This window comes from Hakea prostrata, chromosome 3 (assembly GCF_041222555.1).
Source record: "Hakea prostrata isolate BN-2017 chromosome 3, UWA_Hpros_2, whole genome shotgun sequence".
Taxonomy (NCBI): Eukaryota; Viridiplantae; Streptophyta; class Magnoliopsida; order Proteales; family Proteaceae; genus Hakea; species Hakea prostrata.
Genome location: NC_142602.1, coordinates 12,779,020 through 12,799,070, shown reverse-complemented (window position 1 = coordinate 12,799,070; position 20,051 = coordinate 12,779,020). Strand labels below are relative to the sequence as shown.

General features: G+C 37.4%; 1 protein-coding gene and 1 pseudogene across 2 annotated transcripts; one reads left to right on the top strand and one right to left on the bottom strand.

The window, feature by feature from the left end:
• Window positions 1–2,520: 2,520 nt before the first annotated feature.
• Window positions 2,521–14,818, top strand: LOC149020853 (Transducin/WD40 repeat-like superfamily protein). 2 transcript variants are annotated; one of them, XM_089149073.1, is made up of 14 exons: window positions 2,521–2,904; window positions 2,989–3,072; window positions 3,163–3,290; window positions 5,455–5,527; window positions 6,406–6,489; window positions 6,571–6,657; window positions 7,316–7,386; window positions 9,314–9,365; window positions 9,485–9,542; window positions 12,115–12,215; window positions 12,361–12,515; window positions 13,585–13,693; window positions 14,233–14,289; window positions 14,362–14,818. In XM_089149073.1, exons 1-14 carry the CDS (start codon window positions 2,806–2,808, stop codon window positions 14,515–14,517), a joined length of 1,314 nt encoding a protein of 437 aa, XP_089005199.1. In that variant the 5' UTR covers window positions 2,521–2,805; the 3' UTR covers window positions 14,518–14,818. The 2 variants fall into 2 exon arrangements, with proteins under 2 accessions (XP_089005199.1, XP_089005198.1); XM_089149072.1 differs by having other exon boundaries at window positions 13,564–13,693.
• A 646-nt stretch (window positions 14,819–15,464) lies between these two features.
• LOC149020852 (receptor-like protein kinase FERONIA pseudogene) lies at window positions 15,465–18,937 on the bottom strand (annotated as a pseudogene).
• Window positions 18,938–20,051: the final 1,114 nt, after the last annotated feature.

The following is a 20,051-nucleotide window of genomic DNA, read 5'->3' as shown; positions in this document are numbered from 1 at the left end:
GTTTTCCATAAACAACAGCACAAATGAGAGTAGGAAAAAAAATCCTCTACTGCGCACAACAGTGCAGCAACACACTTTGATACATAGCATATCATTAATAAATGACTCATATTAGAAAGGTAGGGTTTTAAAAGAAAGAGACACGTTTAATGACCCTATTTACCCAAAACAAACCCGTTTTTAAGACCAGATTCTAAAAATGGTAGCAAAGATTTTTTTCCCCATCGTTTTCCTCATAATCCCTTTCCTCTGTCTCTCTCACTCCATCTCCTTTTCTAAATCAATAAAAACTACCAGGAGCGGCTGCAAGTAGAAGAAAAGGCTTGGTGGAAAAGAAGAGATACTGTGTTTTTAGGCTTTTTTTTTTATTATTTTCTCTTTTTTTTTTTTGTATTTTGTATAAGTTTTTAGGCTTTTTCTATGTTTAGAGATATCAATTTTCTGTGTTCATGTATAGATTTCCTACCTCTCCAATACAATTGCTGTGTTTCTAGGTTTAGAGGGATCGATTTTCTGTGTTCTTTTGCAAGTCGCCTTTTATTTTGGCTACCATATTTCATCTTTTTAATGGGCTTATCAATGGTGCTGTTCGCTTACCCTTAATAAGTTTTCACTTGTTTTGTGTGGACGATCACAATTAAAAGCATACAATTTTACACCTAAATTCTCTATATGATCCAAGTTATATTCAACTTCATTTCATTCTGCTTCTAAATTTTTATTTCTTAATGGCCATTTCAAGTACTTTAAAGTGATTTACTTCTACTTGAGAAACCACATCAGATTACTTGTAGCAGGATTGTTTGTTTCTAAATTTTCATTTTTTAATGGCTGTTTAAAGTACTTCAAAATCATCTGCTTCTACTTAAGAAACCAAATCAGGCAGCGGGATTGTCTCTTCTGTAGGTTTTCTATTGTTTTGGTTAAGGGGTTTCAAGTGAATCCATTTTTACCACAGAGTTCTGCTAAGAAAATATCCAAAATATTCTTGTCACTATATTAATGATTTTCATTGGGTAGAAAGAGATGAAGAAAGGGTTTTCAAATAAGAGAGAACAACAATAAAAAAATTAAAATATGAAAAGAAAAAGGCAAGACATGAAGGAGATACACCATGAAAGAATTGCAGTGAGAAGGAAGAAGATGGGAAATGATGGGAGAAAATTCCTCTACTTCATCATATTTAGAATTGTATCTTAAAAATGGGTCATAAAATGGTTTTCTTTCACTTCAAATCATGCCTAATAATATGAGCCATTTATTAATAATATGCTACATGTTAAAGTGTGGTGCTGCATTGCTGTGCACAGGAGAGGATTTTTTTTGAGCCGCGCATCTTAAAGGAATGAGATAAATATCTCTCATGGTTAATGTTTTTTATTTTGTCCAAAAATCATAATATTTATTTTAATATTATAGGATTGAAAGTTTTCTAAAAACACAAATTGGACAATTTTATCTATTGAATGATTTGTAATAAATGAAAATTCGTATTTTTATATAATAATTTAATTTAATATTATACCTTTGGTTTCCTGAACCCTATATTCCGTTTTGAAAAGGGTAATTAGAAATGACGAGCTCCGTTAATTCTATCGAATTATTTATATGTACGGAGCAGCGACAAGAAAAAATGGCAAAGCCCGACAAGAAGAGTTTAAAAAAAAGAGTATAAGAAACAAAGAATACGGTATATGAAGAATTACAAAATGCTGTTTATTTTGATTGAAAACATTCAAAATTACTCTTTATTTTCAAAAATATCTCAATAATAAACGGTGTCTGAAAGGTTTTCAGTGATAAATTGGACAAATATATTCAATGAAAAAATAATTTTGGAGTCTCTGTATTTTTTAAAAATAAGTAACAAAATGTAATAGAATTGATTTACTGTTCTTAATATCATATTGTTATTATAAAAGTATGAACTCAAGAGACACAATTATATTTCATTTCCCTCTAATACCTTTTGTATTCAATCAATTAGACTTTTATATTAGCAATAAATGATGTCAATAATAGTTAATTAAAATTCTTAAATTTATTTGAATCAATTTAATCTCAATTTCTCCCCTCTTATTTAAAAAAAACCATTAACCGCCAAAGAAATATGAAGAGTTTCTCTCTCGAAAATAAAAAAATATTAATTGAGGAAGAAGAAATTGTATTAAAAGTATTTAATCAAAATCACGTTTTTAAAAGATAAATTTATTCAAATTCCAACTTGATGTTAATAAGTTTACTTACATATAAAAACTTCTATGGCCACTTGGCCAGTATGACAGTACATAGTAAGGGTGTCAATTGCGTATCGAAACCGTTTAACTGTACTGAACCACGCCGTCTAAAACTGCACCATACCGTATCGTTCAAAATTCAGTATGGTTCCGGTTTAGGAACTCATACCGACCAAATAGTGTCAAATTAAGAAATATAAATGTAATTTTATAATGAAAAACTTTACATTTATAAATACCTTCTACATTTGCACATAACGCTTTTACTGGTTCGTATAAAACAGCAACGGCAAGATTGGTCAACTACTAAATTTGATTCCAACAGGTACAGATTCTGCAAAACAACGGAGAGATTTAATGGCGGCATACGGTACCTTTTGAAGAGAGGAGATGGTTTATGCTGCAGTACAGAGAAAATCGTTTCTGAATGTGTCAAAGCTGAGTTTCTTTGTTTTTTGGGGTAAATCAAAGCTGAGATTGCAGGCTTAGGAAGTGAGTGATTAGAACTTTGAGTTGCTAAAAGAAAAAATATATAATTAGGTCTAGCGAGCATCGGGTTTGGCAATAAATGGAGCCAAGTCTGGAACAGTCTTTACAGGATGGGAAGCTGCTTCGGCAAGTTAATGGTTTAATCGTCGCACATCTTCGTGACAACAATCTTAGCCAGGCAATCATTCAAATTTTTCTTTTCCTAACATAGCTATGTTCAATCTCTCAGAAATTGTTATTCAAAGAATTATTGTCCTTACAGGCTGCTACAGCAGTTGCTTCGGCAACAATGACACCATTGAACGTCGAAGCTTCTCCAAACAAGCTTCTTGATCTAGTTGCCAAGGTTTGCATTATCTCAAAGGCAAACTTTTTTTGCTCTTAATTTCGCTTTCGGGGTTCTAGAATCTATATTTCGTTTTTAAGGTATTAACAGGGCCTTGCAGTGGAAAGGGATGAGGCATCGAAGGGGTTAGCACCTGCTGCTCTGTTCGACTCTGGCACAGTATTGACCGACGTATATGGTTCAGTTCCAGCTCCTCGCACCGTTTCCGTTGATTTCAGGCAATTATTTCTGCATATTCTCTCTATCCATCGTAGTACATAGGGCACTCTTTTTCTTATTCTTTTGATTATACCTTTGCTTCACACTATTGTTGAGTAAAGTGTATTATCTCTTATTGTGGCTTAATACAATTTCTGATTTAGACAACGCCATGGTGCTGTCCAAGAAATAGCAACGTTTTCACAGCCCATTATTTTCATGAAAGCACCAATGCACTCATGGCTCTTTCTCTATTTTCAACCATAAACCGCAAACACCCAAACTGAGGCTTCATGATGATGAGATTTTAATGCAAAAATTCCCTTGCTTCAGTGCTCCATCATCCATCCTTCCACCCTGCGACCTGCCATGGGGAAATGGAAACAGTTCATACGCCAACAGCTAGCTGTGGAAGTCCTGAATTTTTTCTATCAAGTAAAGTGCATCTGAAAATTGTGGACTGTAAAATATTATCTTTGAGCATTCGATACCACTGGGTTACTGAGGAATTTTCCAAGATATCAAATTGTACAGCGTACCTAGCTTAGCTAAAAAGGTGGGGGTGGGCGGGGGGAGGATGTATGAACTATGAAGCACCTGCCTCTGATTCCATACATATTTTATTCTTTTATATGAACAAATCTTAATGAAGTTTCTAGGGATATTCTCTCAACTGCAAAAATTCTATATGTGATGCTAAGAATCCCTGCATATGATTGGGCATTGGATTAGTTTATCTCCTTTTTCTTTCTTAATTTTTCAGATTTTTGCTTCCTTTTGATCTAAGAGAGTGTGGACACTGTCTAGGTCAGTTTATAAGCTCTAATCCCTTTTTCTCCATCATGTTTTGTATATAAATATGTTCCTTCAGAGGAAAATTTTATAGGACACTTGTGCAACAGAAGATGGTGCATGGAGCTGAATGTTGGGCAGTGGAAGAACAACAAATCAGTAAACTTAGTGTAGATGAAATGAAGATGTTGAGTTGTATGACTTATGAAATCGGAAAAGATAAAAATAAGGAATGAAAAGTTAGAGCAAATCTAGGAGTAACTCCAATATATGATTAGTTGAGCAAAAGTTGTTTCAGGTGACATGCACGTGTGCAATGGATGCCTTTGAATGCTTGAGAAGGATGGGTGGTTCTACTAAGATGAACACCGAAGAAGCATGGACAAGAAAACAAAAATAGAGCAAGAATGACATAGAGACTTGATGTGGTCTATGTGCCAATATGATAGTTTATGTCAAAGAGTGAAGCTAAAGAGGATTTACTATGTAACTGAAGAAGATTTCAGTTGAGATTTCTTAAGAACTCCAAAATGGAAGCAAGAACACTCCCTCAAAAACCCTAACATGAAAATCCCCAAATCTCACTTGTTTCAGTTGCTTAAAAAAGACATGAAAACAGGGTGGATGTGACAGGTCACGTTAATTTGTATTGCTGTGGCTTTGCTCCTGCAGCCCCCAAACAATATCACCACTAATATCACAAACGTAAGAGAATCACATTTGTATTGCCACCAAAAAGTATGTCGGGGTGGGTTGGTGACATACGTAACAAATTTTAATTGAAGGATCTAAAAGAGCCAGTGTCTGCGTAAAATGATACAAGAAAAAGTGGTTAGGAAAGACATGCATGGCTTAGGACTAACAAGTATGGCTTTGAATAGATTTGATTAAAGACAATGATCCATGTACCCAACCCCATTTGTTGGTATATGGATGAGTTGATTTTTTTTTGGATGAATGATGGATGAGTTGAGTTGAATCACTTTAAAACTAAATATCCTTAATAAACAAATTTAATTACCTAAATATCAGAATCTTGGGTGTCTTTCATCATGTTGATGACAATTGAATTTGACAACAATGTAAATCTTGCTCAATGCTACTGGTTCTGGAGACACTAGAAGTTCAGCATGTAGGGCTTTGTGGACTTATCCTTGTGTTTGTCCACACTCAAATCAATACTTCTCAGTGCTTTCCGTTTGTGCTGATGCATGTGTTGGTCCACATGCACAAACACCAAACATGCAGATAAAGAGGGGGGGGGGTTCTCCTTTTGTATGCATTTACTCTTTTTCTTCTTCTGGTTTGTTTGTTTTGTTTGTGTGTAGTGTCAGAACAGGATGGTTCTGTGCTGTGCTCATATCTGCTAATAAGTGCTATTTATCAAACCAGTGTTTTGCAGGATACAAAAGGTTCATCAAAGAGTTTCCCAAAGCATGAAACTAGACATGTTTCAGAGCATAAGGTACAAAACATCTCAAAACTTTTGTTTAGGTTCGTTTTCATGGGAGATTAACTAGGATCAATCCCACCCAGGTTATTTGCCTCTTAGTTATGGTTTTATGTTGAATAAAAGGCAGATATATGCAGGAATCAAAAGAAAAGGATTGACTGGAATTGAAGTGGAAATGGAACAAGAGATTGTCAGTTATGCATGTTGATAGTGACCCCTGGTTCTGTTTCACTGGTTCTCCTCTGAGTAATGCTGTACCATAATTTCCAACGATGATTTTTCTGCTTCCAGTGATAATTTTTGTGTTACTTGAAACTTTACTTTCATTGGCCATGACCAATTTATTTCCTTTTTCTTTTTCTCTGGTATAGCTATGCCCCAATGAGTGTTCGACTCATAAACTTTTGTGAGGTGTTTCAGCAATCCCCTTGAATTTACATGATAATAAATCAAGAGTCCTTTTCTTTTTCTAAGAACAAAAACTGCTTATATGTTAAGGTTTAGTTTATCTTTAGGTTCCTTCTTATTATCACAGCACTTATCCAGCATTTTGAACTGTAATTGCACTAATGATAAGGATATAGAGGCCTAATTTTATGTAGGACACACTACCTAAATTATCAAATGCTTAGAAAATTTACTTCCAAACTTGATCTCTGTTATTTGTTGATACTTTGATCGTCTCAGCAGCTCTACTTTAATACTGTTCCATGCTTTGTCTTATTAAGGGGGAGAGAGGGATAGAATATATGAATCATATGAGGAACAACCATAAGTGGATGTATAGGGATCCAAATCTCAAGTCACTCATGTTCTGGTTGGATTTTGATAGTATTAACCTTCGAAGACAAAATTACTTTTGATGACACTTGTTCAACGAAATTTTGCAGAATGCTGCCAGATGTGCAAGATTTAGTCCTGATGGGAGGTTTGTTGCCACCGGAAGTGCAGACACATCAATTAAACTCTTTGAGGTTTGTATTATTGTAACAGGACTCAATTCTGGTTTCACCTTACTTCAATCCTATTCAAGGACCTTTGATTTTATTTTGCAGGTCTCAAAAATCAAGCAAATGATGTTGCCAGATACAAGAGATGGCCCTGTCAGACCTGTTGTACGGACATTTTATGATCATTTGCAGGTAACGCACTGTCTCTGCTTATTTCAACATTCTGGACTGGTTTTATTTTATTTTTCTTTAGTGTTGGGTGTCCTTGAATTATCACAATATCACCAATTAATTCTCTTCTTGAATTACTTGTAAAGAGTGTTCATTTTAATAATTGATGTGTCAAACAACTGGGGTTATTTGAAAAGTTTCTGTGAGTTTCGGATGTATTAATTTTAAATAATTGGAACAGTAAGTTTTGTGGTATGGCGGTCAGAATAGCTGTACAATTTGTAGACATGCAAAAATGTACAATTCACCTATGCTGGATGCATCTAGAGATAAGGTTGCCCTCAATATATACCATGGGTCCAATCATATGTACATCATCTATCTTCCATGGCAGCTTTTTCTAACAAGTTTCAAAAACCCATCTGAACCAGATCTAGATGACCGAGGATTTGTCAAGATAGTTTTAATCTACGTTTTCCCAATATGATGTTTCAGGGGACATATGGCCATAGTTGGCTCCAAAACTCTGTATCTATTCATCTATTGTCCCATGGTTTGTCAATGCTTGAGTTTCATGACATTTACCTTCCACCTCGCAATGAAAAAGGAAGTCTTAATAGCTTGCAAATTAATCCAAGATACCTTCCCTCTCTCTAAATTCTTACTAATATGTATGCAGCCCATAAATGATTTGGATTTCCATCCTCAAAATACTGTTCTTATATCTGGGGCCAAGGATCACACAATAAAGTAAGATTTCCTCTAGTCTTGATATTTTGATGTCATATGTTTATGTATTTCCTTTACGACCTGTGCATCATTTTATTATATTTATTAATTTCAATTCTGGTCTTCACTTTAAAATGTCAAATTCTTTTGTCTTCACTATTTGGACTTGCCTTTTATAAGCAATAAACCTGAGATTTCCAATTGGTAATGAGCTATACTTGCTCATCATGCAAATCTTGCCAATTTGCATAATTTCAGTTAAATATTTTGTGTCAGTACTACAATCGAAGTGATACATGGCATAGCTTAAGTACAAAATTCGGAGTTTTGAACAAATCACTTCATTGTTTTCAACTGATAGGATTGGAAAAACTTGGGTATTTGAACCTTTTTCCAAAACACTCTTGTACAAGTGTGGGACAAGTTGTTGGATTGTGGTGGAATATATTGGAAGTGATGATTTGTTGAGAAGGTGGTTCTTATCCTAGATCTAGTGTTCAGAGTATTGAGGATAATCAACTCTGAGAAGAACCCTACTGTACTACACGTGTATGCAACTGTGAATGAGGAACTAGGGTTCTTTTTTAGAGGGGGGTTGTTTTTTCACAAATGAAAGGATTCACAGAAAATGTGTTAGAGTTACAACCCAGTCTTGTCATAACAGTGGGTATATAGTATGCCCTCTGAATCATTTTGGTGCCAAATTATTGGTGATTCAAAGTATCAGAAAATTGTTGCTGAAATTTCGGTCCAGATGTACTTATCCTGTTCTGAAGATGGTTTTGACTCACTTTCTGGTGAAACTGAGAAAAATACTGAGACCCTAAACAGGATCTTGACTAAAATTTTGATGGTTTTTTAACCAAACGGACCCCTATGCTGTTTTCCTAGAAATTTTGGGCCTCATTTGTCCATTTGGGCATTGAAACCACCAATTGAAGTCATCCACTGAAGCCTGAGCCCATAATTCCACCATTTTGCAGAAAAGTGTCACCAGGCTTGAAACCGGAACTTGGAAATTGGAACTATGTGATTGCTTCAGTTGCAATTATTAGGGTGAGCTTAAATGTCTTTTTGGAAATAGAAATAATTGGCTGTTTATTTTTGGATGTTTTACATATCTTGAATGAAGACATCCTTGATGCTTCTGGGGTTTCACCCAAAACATATGAAGACTTTGCCAGAAGAAGGTTGGAATATCATTTTTAATGGACCATTACTTAGCTCCACTTTTTTATTGTTGATGTTTCTTCATAAGCTAGGTTGTTTGGAATGGTCACCTTGGCTTATGTCGTAAAAGATGAAAATGATATGGTCTTTCTTCCTTCTTGCAACTTGGGGTGGTGGCACTAGCAATTACAGGGCTTTTAGTAACTTTATTACCACTTGCTACTTGGCTGGTAAGGCTAAGGAGCTGTTGACTTTATGGGCTTCTGACTGAAATGAATCTAAGAGTTGTGTGGCTTAAGGTTATATAATGACTTGGCATTGTATGATGTATGATATTGAAGTGTATCCTCTTTAGTGTTTGTAGTGAACCTTCTTGGTTCACTTTGTTGATCAATTTTTGTTTGGCAAAGAAGAAGGAACAAGTATGCTCTGTGTTGGACCTCTCTCAATGGTTCTAAGAAATGCCTTGTTTCATCTAGAGGAAGTGTGGAAGTGCTTGAGACCTCTGTGCTTTGACTTGAATAGAGGGTGTGCTCATGGACAGACATGCAGGAGCATGATTTGTTGTTTTCTGTATCTTGGATTGAATGCTCTATGCAAGCCATTTAGCTTGTTTGTTCTGGCGAGACTGTCTTCTTGAGAGCATCTGAATTTTGATTCTTGAAGATGTTTTGAGTGACCAAGTGATTGAGGTTTTCGTTTTATCAAATTGTCTATGTAACCTGGCATTGTGATTTATGAGGATTTTCATATTTCCAACTCAAAATTAATGTTTCAGGTTCTTTGATTTTTCAAAAACAGTGGCAAAGAGAGCTTTTAGAGTTATCCAGGTACCTGGAACTTCTTTTTCCAATTTTGGTGTGATCTTCAAACTTCAAAATGATTTTATACCTTCCCTAATCCAATTGACATTCTTTTTTTCGCGAACTTTGCTTTTTAAATGCGACAGGATACTCACAATGTTCGATCTGTTTCTTTCCATCCTTCTGGGGAATTTCTCTTAGCAGGTACCTTTTTTGTCTTTGCTATACCTGACTATTCCTTTTTCATTTTACCTTATTACAAGACTTTGTCCAAACTATAAATCAGACTACCTTTGGTGCAGCAATCATGGAAATGCTTTGCACTTGTTGCATCATCTCCATCCATTCTGCCATTTCGGTGTTACCTGTTGTCTTTCCTTTGCCTAAGCTATTATCATATCACATCATTGTATCAACCTCAGATCAACTTGTGCTTGGTTTGATAAACCGAACAATGATCACCAAATCTTGCCACGGTGCAGATTATATTATATTTGCTATTTCTTACATCTATCTTTATCTATGAACACTAAATATTGGGATGAAGCTCTTGTTGAAATTGAAGATTTCTTTTACATGTGATGTTTAAAAGAAATGTTGCTGTTGAAATTAATAATTTTATTTATTTATTAATTTTTTTTGGGATGAATGAGTAAATTCATTAACTAAAGCCCTGAAGGGGACATAGTATGTACAAGAGAAGAAGGAAGAGGGGAGATTACAACCTACATGCTGGCAAAAAGGAAGAGCCTAAACACCAGGAGACAACAATAGTCCTGAAATTAATAAATGTATTTGTCATCCTGAGAGAACAAGTATATACTTTTCCTCATGTAATTTGGAATAAGGTGAATGGAGACAACATAATACGTTGACCATGATCCACCAAGTTATTGGTTTGGGAAACCATAGTGTGATTGGCTCCCCTTGTTGCTTGTGGTGGCATGGGCCTGATAAAGGCTGTAGATTGCCTTTTCTATTTATTCTCTGTTGTTGTAACAATATCAGGTTCTAGAGATTTTTCTTCTTCTTTACTTACATAAAGTATGGTAAGGCCTTTGGAATGCACCTGATTGAGTATAATAGAACTTTTGAGTTTGCCTTTTCTGTATGATCATGACTATGTGTGAGAGGAAGAGTTATATGTGCTTGTGTGTGTGTTTGTGGTCCCTTTTTCTTTTTTTTTTTTTTTTTTTTTTTTTTGGGGGGGGGGGGGCGGAGGGGTGTTATTTTCATTTGAACCCCCTGAGGTTTGACTCAAGTCATTTTTAACCCAATAGAAATGACATCCTGTATATGCTTCCCCTGTGATATCCAAAAAAACCAAGTAAGGACAAAGTAGACCAAAATACCTTTATATTCTTTCAATCGTTAGATTACGTCGAGTAGGAAAACTTCGATCCGATGGTTCTAATAAAAAAGATGGATATAACTGTGACTTTTTTTTTATTTCACACTCTTAAGGATTTTAAAGTTTCAAATTTAAAAAGATGAAAACTTTCTAGAACTCTAAGAATAATATTCGTTTCTCAGCTCTTAAATCTGATATTGCCGGTGGTGTAGAAGAGACTCAAGTTGGAAATTACGGTAACGAAGCAAGCAAAGCTGGCAATGTAGCGAGAAGCTCCAACAGTAAGTGCAGGGCAGAGAGATTCAACTACTGAACAGATGGAATTGAAGCAGAAGATGAAAAGGTAGGAGAGATGAAAAAAAGAGAGCATGGGTAAGGAGAAAAAGTACATTTGCCATTTGTTCATGCTGTAAATCTGTTAGATCTGAAACCAATTTCTTGCAGCTTTCCCCATTTGGGAGAGAAACCCCACCTTGATTGGGCTCAAAACCTGCCTCTGAAGAGAGAAATGGGTGATGCAGCTTACAGTGACTGAGTTATGCAACTCTGGGGAAGACAATCACTGCTATCTGATTAGATCAAACATGAAGTTAGATGAAATTTGATGTCCATGTCAGGGCTTTTGAATGAATCATGAGATGGTAAGGCAACTGTGAGTGGGAGAAAGGATCCTGAAGATTAGGACAAGAAAGAAATCAGGGGTGTCCGTTTGGATAGCAATAGGCAAACTACTCGAAATGCATATGATATCTTCCGAAGTTCTGCTGTCAAATCTCGATTAAAGTAAGAAATTCATGAGAATCTTGATTAATGATTCCGATGTGCAATTCAGCTACTTCTTGGGAGTAATGGGAGTAATAATTTTCTCCCATCTTCAATTGCCTTTCCACCAACTTATCTTTATGTATCCTTCCGATCTTCACCTCACCTGCAGCAGACCAATTTGCAAAAATTAACAACTGTTCTAATCCAGTTACAGAGGGAGAGCGAGAGAGAGGGATGAGAAAAAAGGAAGTGGGCATGATTTAAGAGCTGAGAAATGAATATTATTCTTGAATGGGTTCTTCTTTGTAATTTGGTAATTTAAGATACTTGAATGTCAAATAAAAAACTTATAATTATAAGTATATCCCGTTCTTTTTATTAGAACCATCAGGTCATTCTCTTACATGATGTAATCTAACAGTTGAAAGGATATAAGAGTATTCTGGTCTAGTTTGTCCTTGGTTTTTTTTCGATACCGCTAGGGAGGTAATTGCAAGACATCACTTTGTTTGGGTTAAAAATGACTTGAGTCAAACTTCAAGGGGTTCAAATGAAAATTACCCCCCCCCCCTTTTCTTTTCTTTTTTTGGGGGGGAGGGGGGTTGATGCTTGACGTTAGTGTGTATGAGATGCATGCACTAACATTCAACAATTTTACAGGGACGGATCATCCAATTGCCCACTTATATGATATCAATACCTTTCAGTGTTACCTATCAGCAAATGCTCCTGAGATAGGTATTAATGGTGCGATCAATCAGGTATGTCCAGTTATCACCTAAATCTTCAGCCTTACAATGTCTCCCTTACCTCTTTAGACAAGAGATATAGTGGTAGTTTTTTCAGATGAATCAAGTTCAACTAAGTCAATTAGTTCCATTTGATAGATTTAGTTCTGCCATGCAGGTAAGGTATTCATCTAGCGGTGGTACATATGTAACAGCATCTAAAGATGGCGCTATAAGGGTGTGGGATGGGGTTAGTGCTCAGTGTGTGCGTTCCATTCTTGGAGCACATGGATCGGCAGAGGCAACCAGTGCATGTTTCACAAAAGACCAAAGGTATGGGAAGTCTTTCACTTGATACTATGGTTGTCAAGGCGGCAAGGCGACTAAAGCGATTGGGGCTCCGCCTAGGCAATTAGGCAACAAAGTGGTGCCTAGGCGGCAATAAGACGACCAAAGCAGTTGGGTAAAATTTTTTAATACAACTACTTTTAAACTACTTTTTATGATAAGCTAAACAAATATTCAACATTCACATTCATCCAAAAAAAAAAGCATTCAAGAATCACAATTATAAAAAATTATCCAAAAAAAGAACACAAACATAACTTCATCTCATCAAGCATCATAACAATGACTATGTACTATATTACTAAGTCATTGTCTATTTAATGATTCATTGATTCTCGATGTTGAGTATGGCTCATGCTTCACATTTTGTTGCCGACAGACATTTTGGGTCTCGAAGTTCATTTGGGCCTCGATTCCGAGATGAGTAAACTATTTAAATTTATATACAGCTTTGTAGAATAAATTATGATTAAAAAAATTAAGAAAAAAGTAATATGTGCAAAATGTAAAAATAGTGGTTGCTTTAGCGTCTAGGTGGCAATAAGGTGCTCAAAGCGAAAAAGCTGCAAAAAAACAGACTGTCAATTAAGCCATTCGAAACTATGTGGCTTAAAAACAGCTTTGCTACCTAGGCGGACGCTTTGACAACAATGCTTGATACAAGCATGATATTCTGCAGCATGACGTCAGATGATTGCCTCTGTTATGATTGGTGCTATTGTTAGCTTTCACCCTGTATTTAACTGATGTACACTAAGATGAAAAGTTGGGATCTCAATTCCTTCATTGTAGTGTTAGTGGTTTTAGCATATATTTCTACTGTTCAGCTCAGTGTTTCTTTGATGTGTACAAAATATCTATGCTTGCATTACAGTGTGTGAATTGTTTCGTTCAGGAAGTACATGCCTGTACCAGTCAAGATTTTAAGATTATAGTGTCATCGTTCTTTACAATGTGCCAAATTGATTTAAAGCGCTTCTGTGGCTATTTTGCTTTTTTTGGTTGAAACGTCTCTGATCTTTCTTTACTGAAGTTCCATTAAAATTGTATCTAGGTATGTTCTTTCATGCGGGAAGGATTCTACAGTGAAGCTCTGGGAAGTTGGAACTGGGAGACTGGTTAAACAATATGTAGGAGCTACACATACACAGTTGCGATGCCAGGTAATTTACTGTCTTGGAAGCCATAATTTGGTATATTGTGTGTACATCTACATGTTTTACAATTTGCTTACTATAGACGTTATTAATTTTCTTCTTAAATCTCAACATAAAACCTGTTATGTTTTCCTTGTGGCAAAGATGAGCATATCACCATAATTCATTTATCTGTCTTATTTATTTATTACAGGCCTTCTCTCCTTCAATACTTCCTTGCTCCCCATTCTAGGGTCTTGCATTGTTGTTTGCTGAACGCTCAATTTTGTGGGTTTCAATGTGACTGCATTTATTCTAGAGAGAGGATTTGAATCTTTAGCTTGTTTAAAATAACATGATCAAGTGAGGTTATTCGTATTAGCCTCAGTTTTTGATGATGCGGTTAGAATCATGCTGAGATTTCTTTGAATTATTGTAGCAATATCCATATCTTTCTCTGTTGGTATGAGAAAAGAGAAGCATAAACTATTTGAGTATCTAATAATACACATATGTTGATTAAATAACTTAGTTATTAAACGGTTAAAACTCATTGTTGCATGCAGGCTGTTTTTAATGAAACTGAGGAGTTCGTCCTTGGCATAGATGAACCCAGTAATGAGGTTTGTGCTTCCTGAATCCTTAACAAAGTTGTTGAGCCCACTAGTTCAAAACTGATTTAATTTGAGTTGCAGATTGTCATTTGGGATGCTCTGACTTCTGAAAAAGTGGCTAGATGGCCGTCGAATCATATGGGTGCACCTCGCTGGCTTGAGCACTCGCCAACTGAGGCAGCATTCACAACCTGTGGAACCGACAGGTCGGTCCGTTTCTGGAAAGAAATTCTCTAGATGTTGGAAAGAGCTTTCTCCAGTTGGATATGCAGATGCATTACAGCATTTAATTTAAGTCAATTGATCAAGGTATGAAAATTTTCCAATACATGATCTAAAAATTGAATTCTTAAAGATTTTATTTATCAATTCTTGTGTAGCATACTATAAATTTGAACCATTAGAAGAGAAAACAATTACCTTTGAGTACCTCATTAGTCATTGAGAAAACAACATGGCTTAGGCTTATGCTAGTTTCTTTTAAGTTTGATCTCTCTGAAGCTACTTTGTATTGTCTTACATTTAATTTTATCTTGGATCTTCCCCAGGCCCCTGATCCCCATAATGAATTTAGTCTCTTAAAACCCTCAAAAAAACTAAGAGTTTATGAGCAAAAATGTTTAAGGGGCAACATTTTGAAATCACCAAAAAAATTAATTGCTGCTAATATTGGCACTGATGGTGGTGTGTAAATGTAATTTATTGTTCAAATAACTAAGAGTTCCTAGAGCTCCTAGTAAGGTTTGTTGGAAAACTCGTTTAGACTTGATTAATGACTTTTTCTTGTTCGAATTGAGTAGTCATTTTGTAATTTTCTAATCGTTTCAAATCCTTATTCAGTTAAATTGATCAAATTCAAATTTTCTCGTTCTATCTCAAAGTTTCCGTTCACTTGAAAATCATCTTTTTCCATTTCTATTTTTCATAAGTGGGCCCGAATTTTTTCCAACCATTAAAAGACAATATTGTAAAGCCATAAGACAGGATAATTTATAAATTATGAAATTTGCTAATACGGTGTACATTGTACTAGTTTAAGAGAAATGTTCGGTAGGGGGTGTAAATGGATAACTAAAATCCACTCCGAATTTGCATTTGCATTCGTTTAGGGGTATTTGAATCCGTCTAATTACCAATAGGATGCAGATTTGATATACACCTTTCTTATCAATTATTCGATTAAGTTACTTATTTGCATTTGTTTAAAAAAAAATTTATAGACATTTTACTTGAGATATGTTGACTATTTTTCTAGATTCTCTATTTAAATAAATACTAAAGTTACTAAATTTTTAAATTTCAAACTTAACCCTCACAAATAAAATGGTAAAACGTTAGTAGGGCAATCAAAAACTTGTTCGAAAATTGATAGTATATTATCTGAATTCATCCGAATATAATATAATATGATATTATCACTATTTGATCAGAATCTGATCTATTTACAGTTAAACTACTATTTTTCGGGTGCCTTTGGCAATTTGTATATATTATAGGTCCTAAAATTTATTATTATTTTTGAGGGAATTGAAGTTTGCCGAAGGAAGTTTGTGTCAACCCGGTTTATATCTTCATTGAGTAGTTTTTACTTTTTACTTATATTTTTAATTAATAAATTTATATTAAGAGGTGGGACTTTTTTTTTGGGTCAACAAAGAGGTGGGACTATTACAGTGTTAACCCGTGACATAAAGATCGACTATTACCGATTGACCAATCCTATGATGGTCATGACACATATTTTTATGAAATGTAAATACATGGCCAGAAGGTGTTCTTAGGTTAATATCACTTCAGAATTGACCCACTGGAAGAGTGGACAACCCACCCTCTTGGAGTGAGTAACTTACGATCAATTGATCATATAGATGAAGAGCCTTCGAAAACTATCATCATCATCATCATCATCATAATCTTACCGTCCATTAGGGTTCATGAGTTCAGAAAAGACATTTTTCGACGTGGACCTACTGGTATCTTCGCTGCTGTTCCCTTGTCCAGTACTGCTTGAAGGTCCTGACAACGAAGAGTCCTGGTCAGTAGCCGAGTCGCTGGGCAAGTCGTTTCGTATGCCGGCGACGAACGATTCCGTTAAAGATATCACATGGTCATCAGTCTCGCCGAGGGAGAGATTGAGATTGTCAAAACACTGCATTGCATTCTTCTCTGCCGTCTCCTGCAACTGTAGTGCAAACTCAAGGCTCCACACCACATCACCCATCGACGGCCGTTCGTTCCCCTCTTCGGCCAAGCAATTCTCAGCGATCTCCCCAAACCTCTCTAAAGACTCCGCTGCAATCGTGCCCATCAGATGGGGATCGATGATCTGGTGAAGCATCTTCCTCCGTCGACATAGTGGGGCCCACTGAGCCAAGCTCACTTCTTCCCTCCCCGTCCCCCATGATGACTTATCCAACAAAGCCGGCCTCGCACACAGCACTTCGAACAACACCACCCCAAAAGAGTACACATCTGACTTCGCCGTCAGCTGCTGGCGTAGGAAATACTCCGGGTCCAGGTACCCCAGAGTACCCTTCACCACGGTGCTCACGTGGCTGTCCAACACATTTGTGGGCCCAAACTTGGACAATCCAAAATCCGAAACCTTAGCCACCCACTTGTCATCCAACAGTATGTTCGTGGTTTTCACATCACGGTGGATGATCGTCTGCTTCGCACCCGTATGAAGGTAGTATAAACCACGAGCTGCCCCGATGCATATGTTCAGCCTCTGCTTCCAAGACAAAGGAGGCTTGTTGGTTTTGTAGAGATGATCGCGTAAGGTACCCTGGGCCATGTAATCGTACACAAGTACCATCTCTCCCTGCTCGTCGGAGTATCCGATCAGTGACACCAGGTGGACATGACGGAGTTTGGAAAGCATCTCGATCTCGTTCTGAAACTCACGGCTCCCCTGTTGCGAATTCAGTTTCGCTCGTTTCACAGCCACAGGGGTTAACTCGCTTCCCACGTAGCCCTTGTACACGTGGCCGAATCCTCCCACCCCGATAAGCAACTTCGAATCGAAGTCGTTCGTGGCGGCTCTGATCTCAGCGAGCGAGAAGTGACGGCACAGATCCGACGGTAAAGAGGACCCATTGTTATTGTTGGTGTCTGGTTTCGAAACACGCCATCTCGACAACGACGAAGTTTTTTCACCGGAATCCTTCACCTTCCTCCTCCGTTGCTGGCGGTGCCACCAAATGAACATGCATAGAAGAAGAGAGAACACAACCACAGACGCCACCGAACTTCCGACAAGTGCCACCGGAAAACGTCTAGGGTTTGTATTCTTCGATGGTTCAGCCGGAGAAGAGGGAACTTGTTCTTGTAACGTTGGTTCTGGATTGGGACCAGCTAGGTTTACGCCGGAGCTCAGCTTGAATAACTCGAGACCGTTTAAGATTGGATCTGAATACCTAGTTTCTTTGTCTGGATTAGGATGTAAAGCAACTGAGAGATCACCTCCTTTAAAATCCAGGACAAAATAATCTCTATAAATCGGAAACCCAATTCCGCCACTCCAGTGGAAGACATCCATTTCAGACGACACAGTTTGACTGTTGATGAAGATGTGGAACAGTCTGTCTCCCGTCTTCGTTATGTTCTGTTTGAAGGTTTCGCAAAAATGAAGCCTAACAAGGTAACTGAACCCGGAATCCACTTTAAACGACCAGGTTAGATTATTACGTTTGTTGATGTTCTTATAAGGGCCCATACTTCGAACTGTGCGGTAGACATTCTCTGGTGCAATATAGGCAGGAGTTGCAACAGTGTATGTAATTTTGAGATCTGGCATGGGCGGAGTAACGCCGAGATATCCAACAACAAATTGATCGTCGCTGACCCATTCACGAAACATGCCCGAATCACCTACGGCAGGTATAGAGCCTCCACCCACGTTGAGTCGGTGAATCGTTTCAAGGGCAGAGTTGTAATCGATTTGAGATGAAGTCGATTCTCCAACCATTGGAATGTTGACATCCGAGCCTTGGATGTAGATGGTCTTGGGCATGGAAACGACTTCAATTCCATTGATGAAAGCGAATGAATTGGGGTTTTCAGGAGAAGGGGCGAAAGAAAGCCTCAGCTTTTGATCTTCTACGTTGATTGAGTATTCCTTTACGAACGTGGGAGTCTGAAGGGAGAGTGCCGTGAGAGAGGCGCTGAAGTTGCTGAGGAGAGTGAACCGGTCGTTGACGGTAACGGAGAAGAAGGAATTGTTTATGTCATGGCCGCCGGAGTATGAGGCTGGGTGGAAGTGGAGTCGGACGAATTTCATGCCGTTTGAGACAGGGAAGGTGTAGTTGAACCGAGAGGTTGAGAGGCGAGCAGTCATGTAAGGTACCATGGGAACAGAGGGAGCTTGGGTGGTGGCTGTAGCTGTGGTGGTTGTCGCGGAAGAAAATGGACCAAATTTAGAGGTGGTGTCGCTGTTCCAAGTGAGAAACAGAGAAGGGGTTGGAGTTTTTGCAGAGGAGCCGCAGCTCAGAGCGATCACCTCAGGATGGTAGGGTGAAGAGAAATCAGAATCAGCAGCGTTGCTAGAAGTTGTTATCATGAACGAGAAAAGGAAAGAAAAGAGAGAGAAGTGGGCAAGAGAGAGCAAGGCGAAGAGATGAGGATTTTGCCTCCCCTGTTTGGTGGCCTCCATGGATGGATCAGAAAATGCTTGCATGAATAAAGCAGGCAGACATGAACATGAAGACGATATAAGCGCTGGGAGTGGTTGATCGAGCCCAAGTCTACTCCAAGTCTTTGTGAGCTGATTGATGGATGTGTTTCTGGCACCAGCTTCTCGGTGAGTCCAGATTTTGTCTGTCACGTCCTACTTTTCAACCAAAAACAAAGTGAAAGTCACTGTTTTATAACTAGTGCTTATTCCCTTGCTTCTCACAAAAGCTAAATGGAAAGGGAAGGCTCCTTCCTAGCACTGCCGTGGAAACTGATACATGAAGAACCCAGCGCAGGTTGTACAAAAACTTAAATCTCTGTCGTTCATACTTTTCTTATCTTCCATGTCGTATCTATTTTGCTTTTTTAGCAAGACCCTTGGAGTGTCCTAGTCGTCAGTATATTTTACAAGGACTTGGTTCATTTGGGTCAAGACTTAAATGGCATAAGAATCCTATCTTGGATTCAGGTGTTGCATCAAGGCAATTCAATTGTCACGGAAATAAAATCAGTTGGTCGATCTTGTAGGCTAATGGGGTTTTATCGTTTATTATAGGCAGTGTGTTCATAATGTTTTGGCGTTTTGTCAACCATCACATAGACCCCATTTAAGGTTATTCTTCAAACAGCATATCAAGCTCATTCAAAGTTCATCGAGGCTTAAGCTTAAGGTATATTGTAGTATTATGGTCAAATTCCACTTGATTCACATTCTGCTGGGTTGATTATTGCACGTTTGCTCTTGATCAAACTCTCGCTAAACCAACGTGTTGTTGATGTTGAACAATTGCTCCTGTTGCACGAGCATATTTTCAAACTCAGCTGCGTTTATTTGGTTAGTTGATGATATTGCTCTTATAGCCTAAGATATAATCAAGGTGCATGTAAGCTCATCCAGACAAACTTCAGTTCAGGTACCAACAAATTTGTTTTTTTTTCTTTCTTTCTTCTATATTGTTTTGTTGGCCGATAAAGAATGGTGAGAGGCGATGGGATGGCAAACATGTTGTATAAAAAATTCCACCTGCTTATGCTTGTTGAAACTTGGAAGAACTGTGGAACTTAGCATTCAATATATATATATGCTTGCATTATAG

What these genes read in the sequence shown, in the direction of transcription:
- LOC149020853 (XM_089149072.1), top strand. Translation starts at nt 2,806, where the DNA reads ATGGAGCCAAGTCTGGAACAGTCTTTACAGGATGGGAAGCTGCTTCGG. An exon ending in GAGCTTTTAGAGTTATCCAG is followed by an intron (nt 9,366 to 9,484) that starts GTACCTGGAACT and finishes TAAATGCGACAG; the next exon opens with GATACTCACAATGTTCGATC. An exon ending in TTAATGGTGCGATCAATCAG is followed by an intron (nt 12,216 to 12,360) that starts GTATGTCCAGTT and finishes TCTGCCATGCAG; the next exon opens with GTAAGGTATTCATCTAGCGG.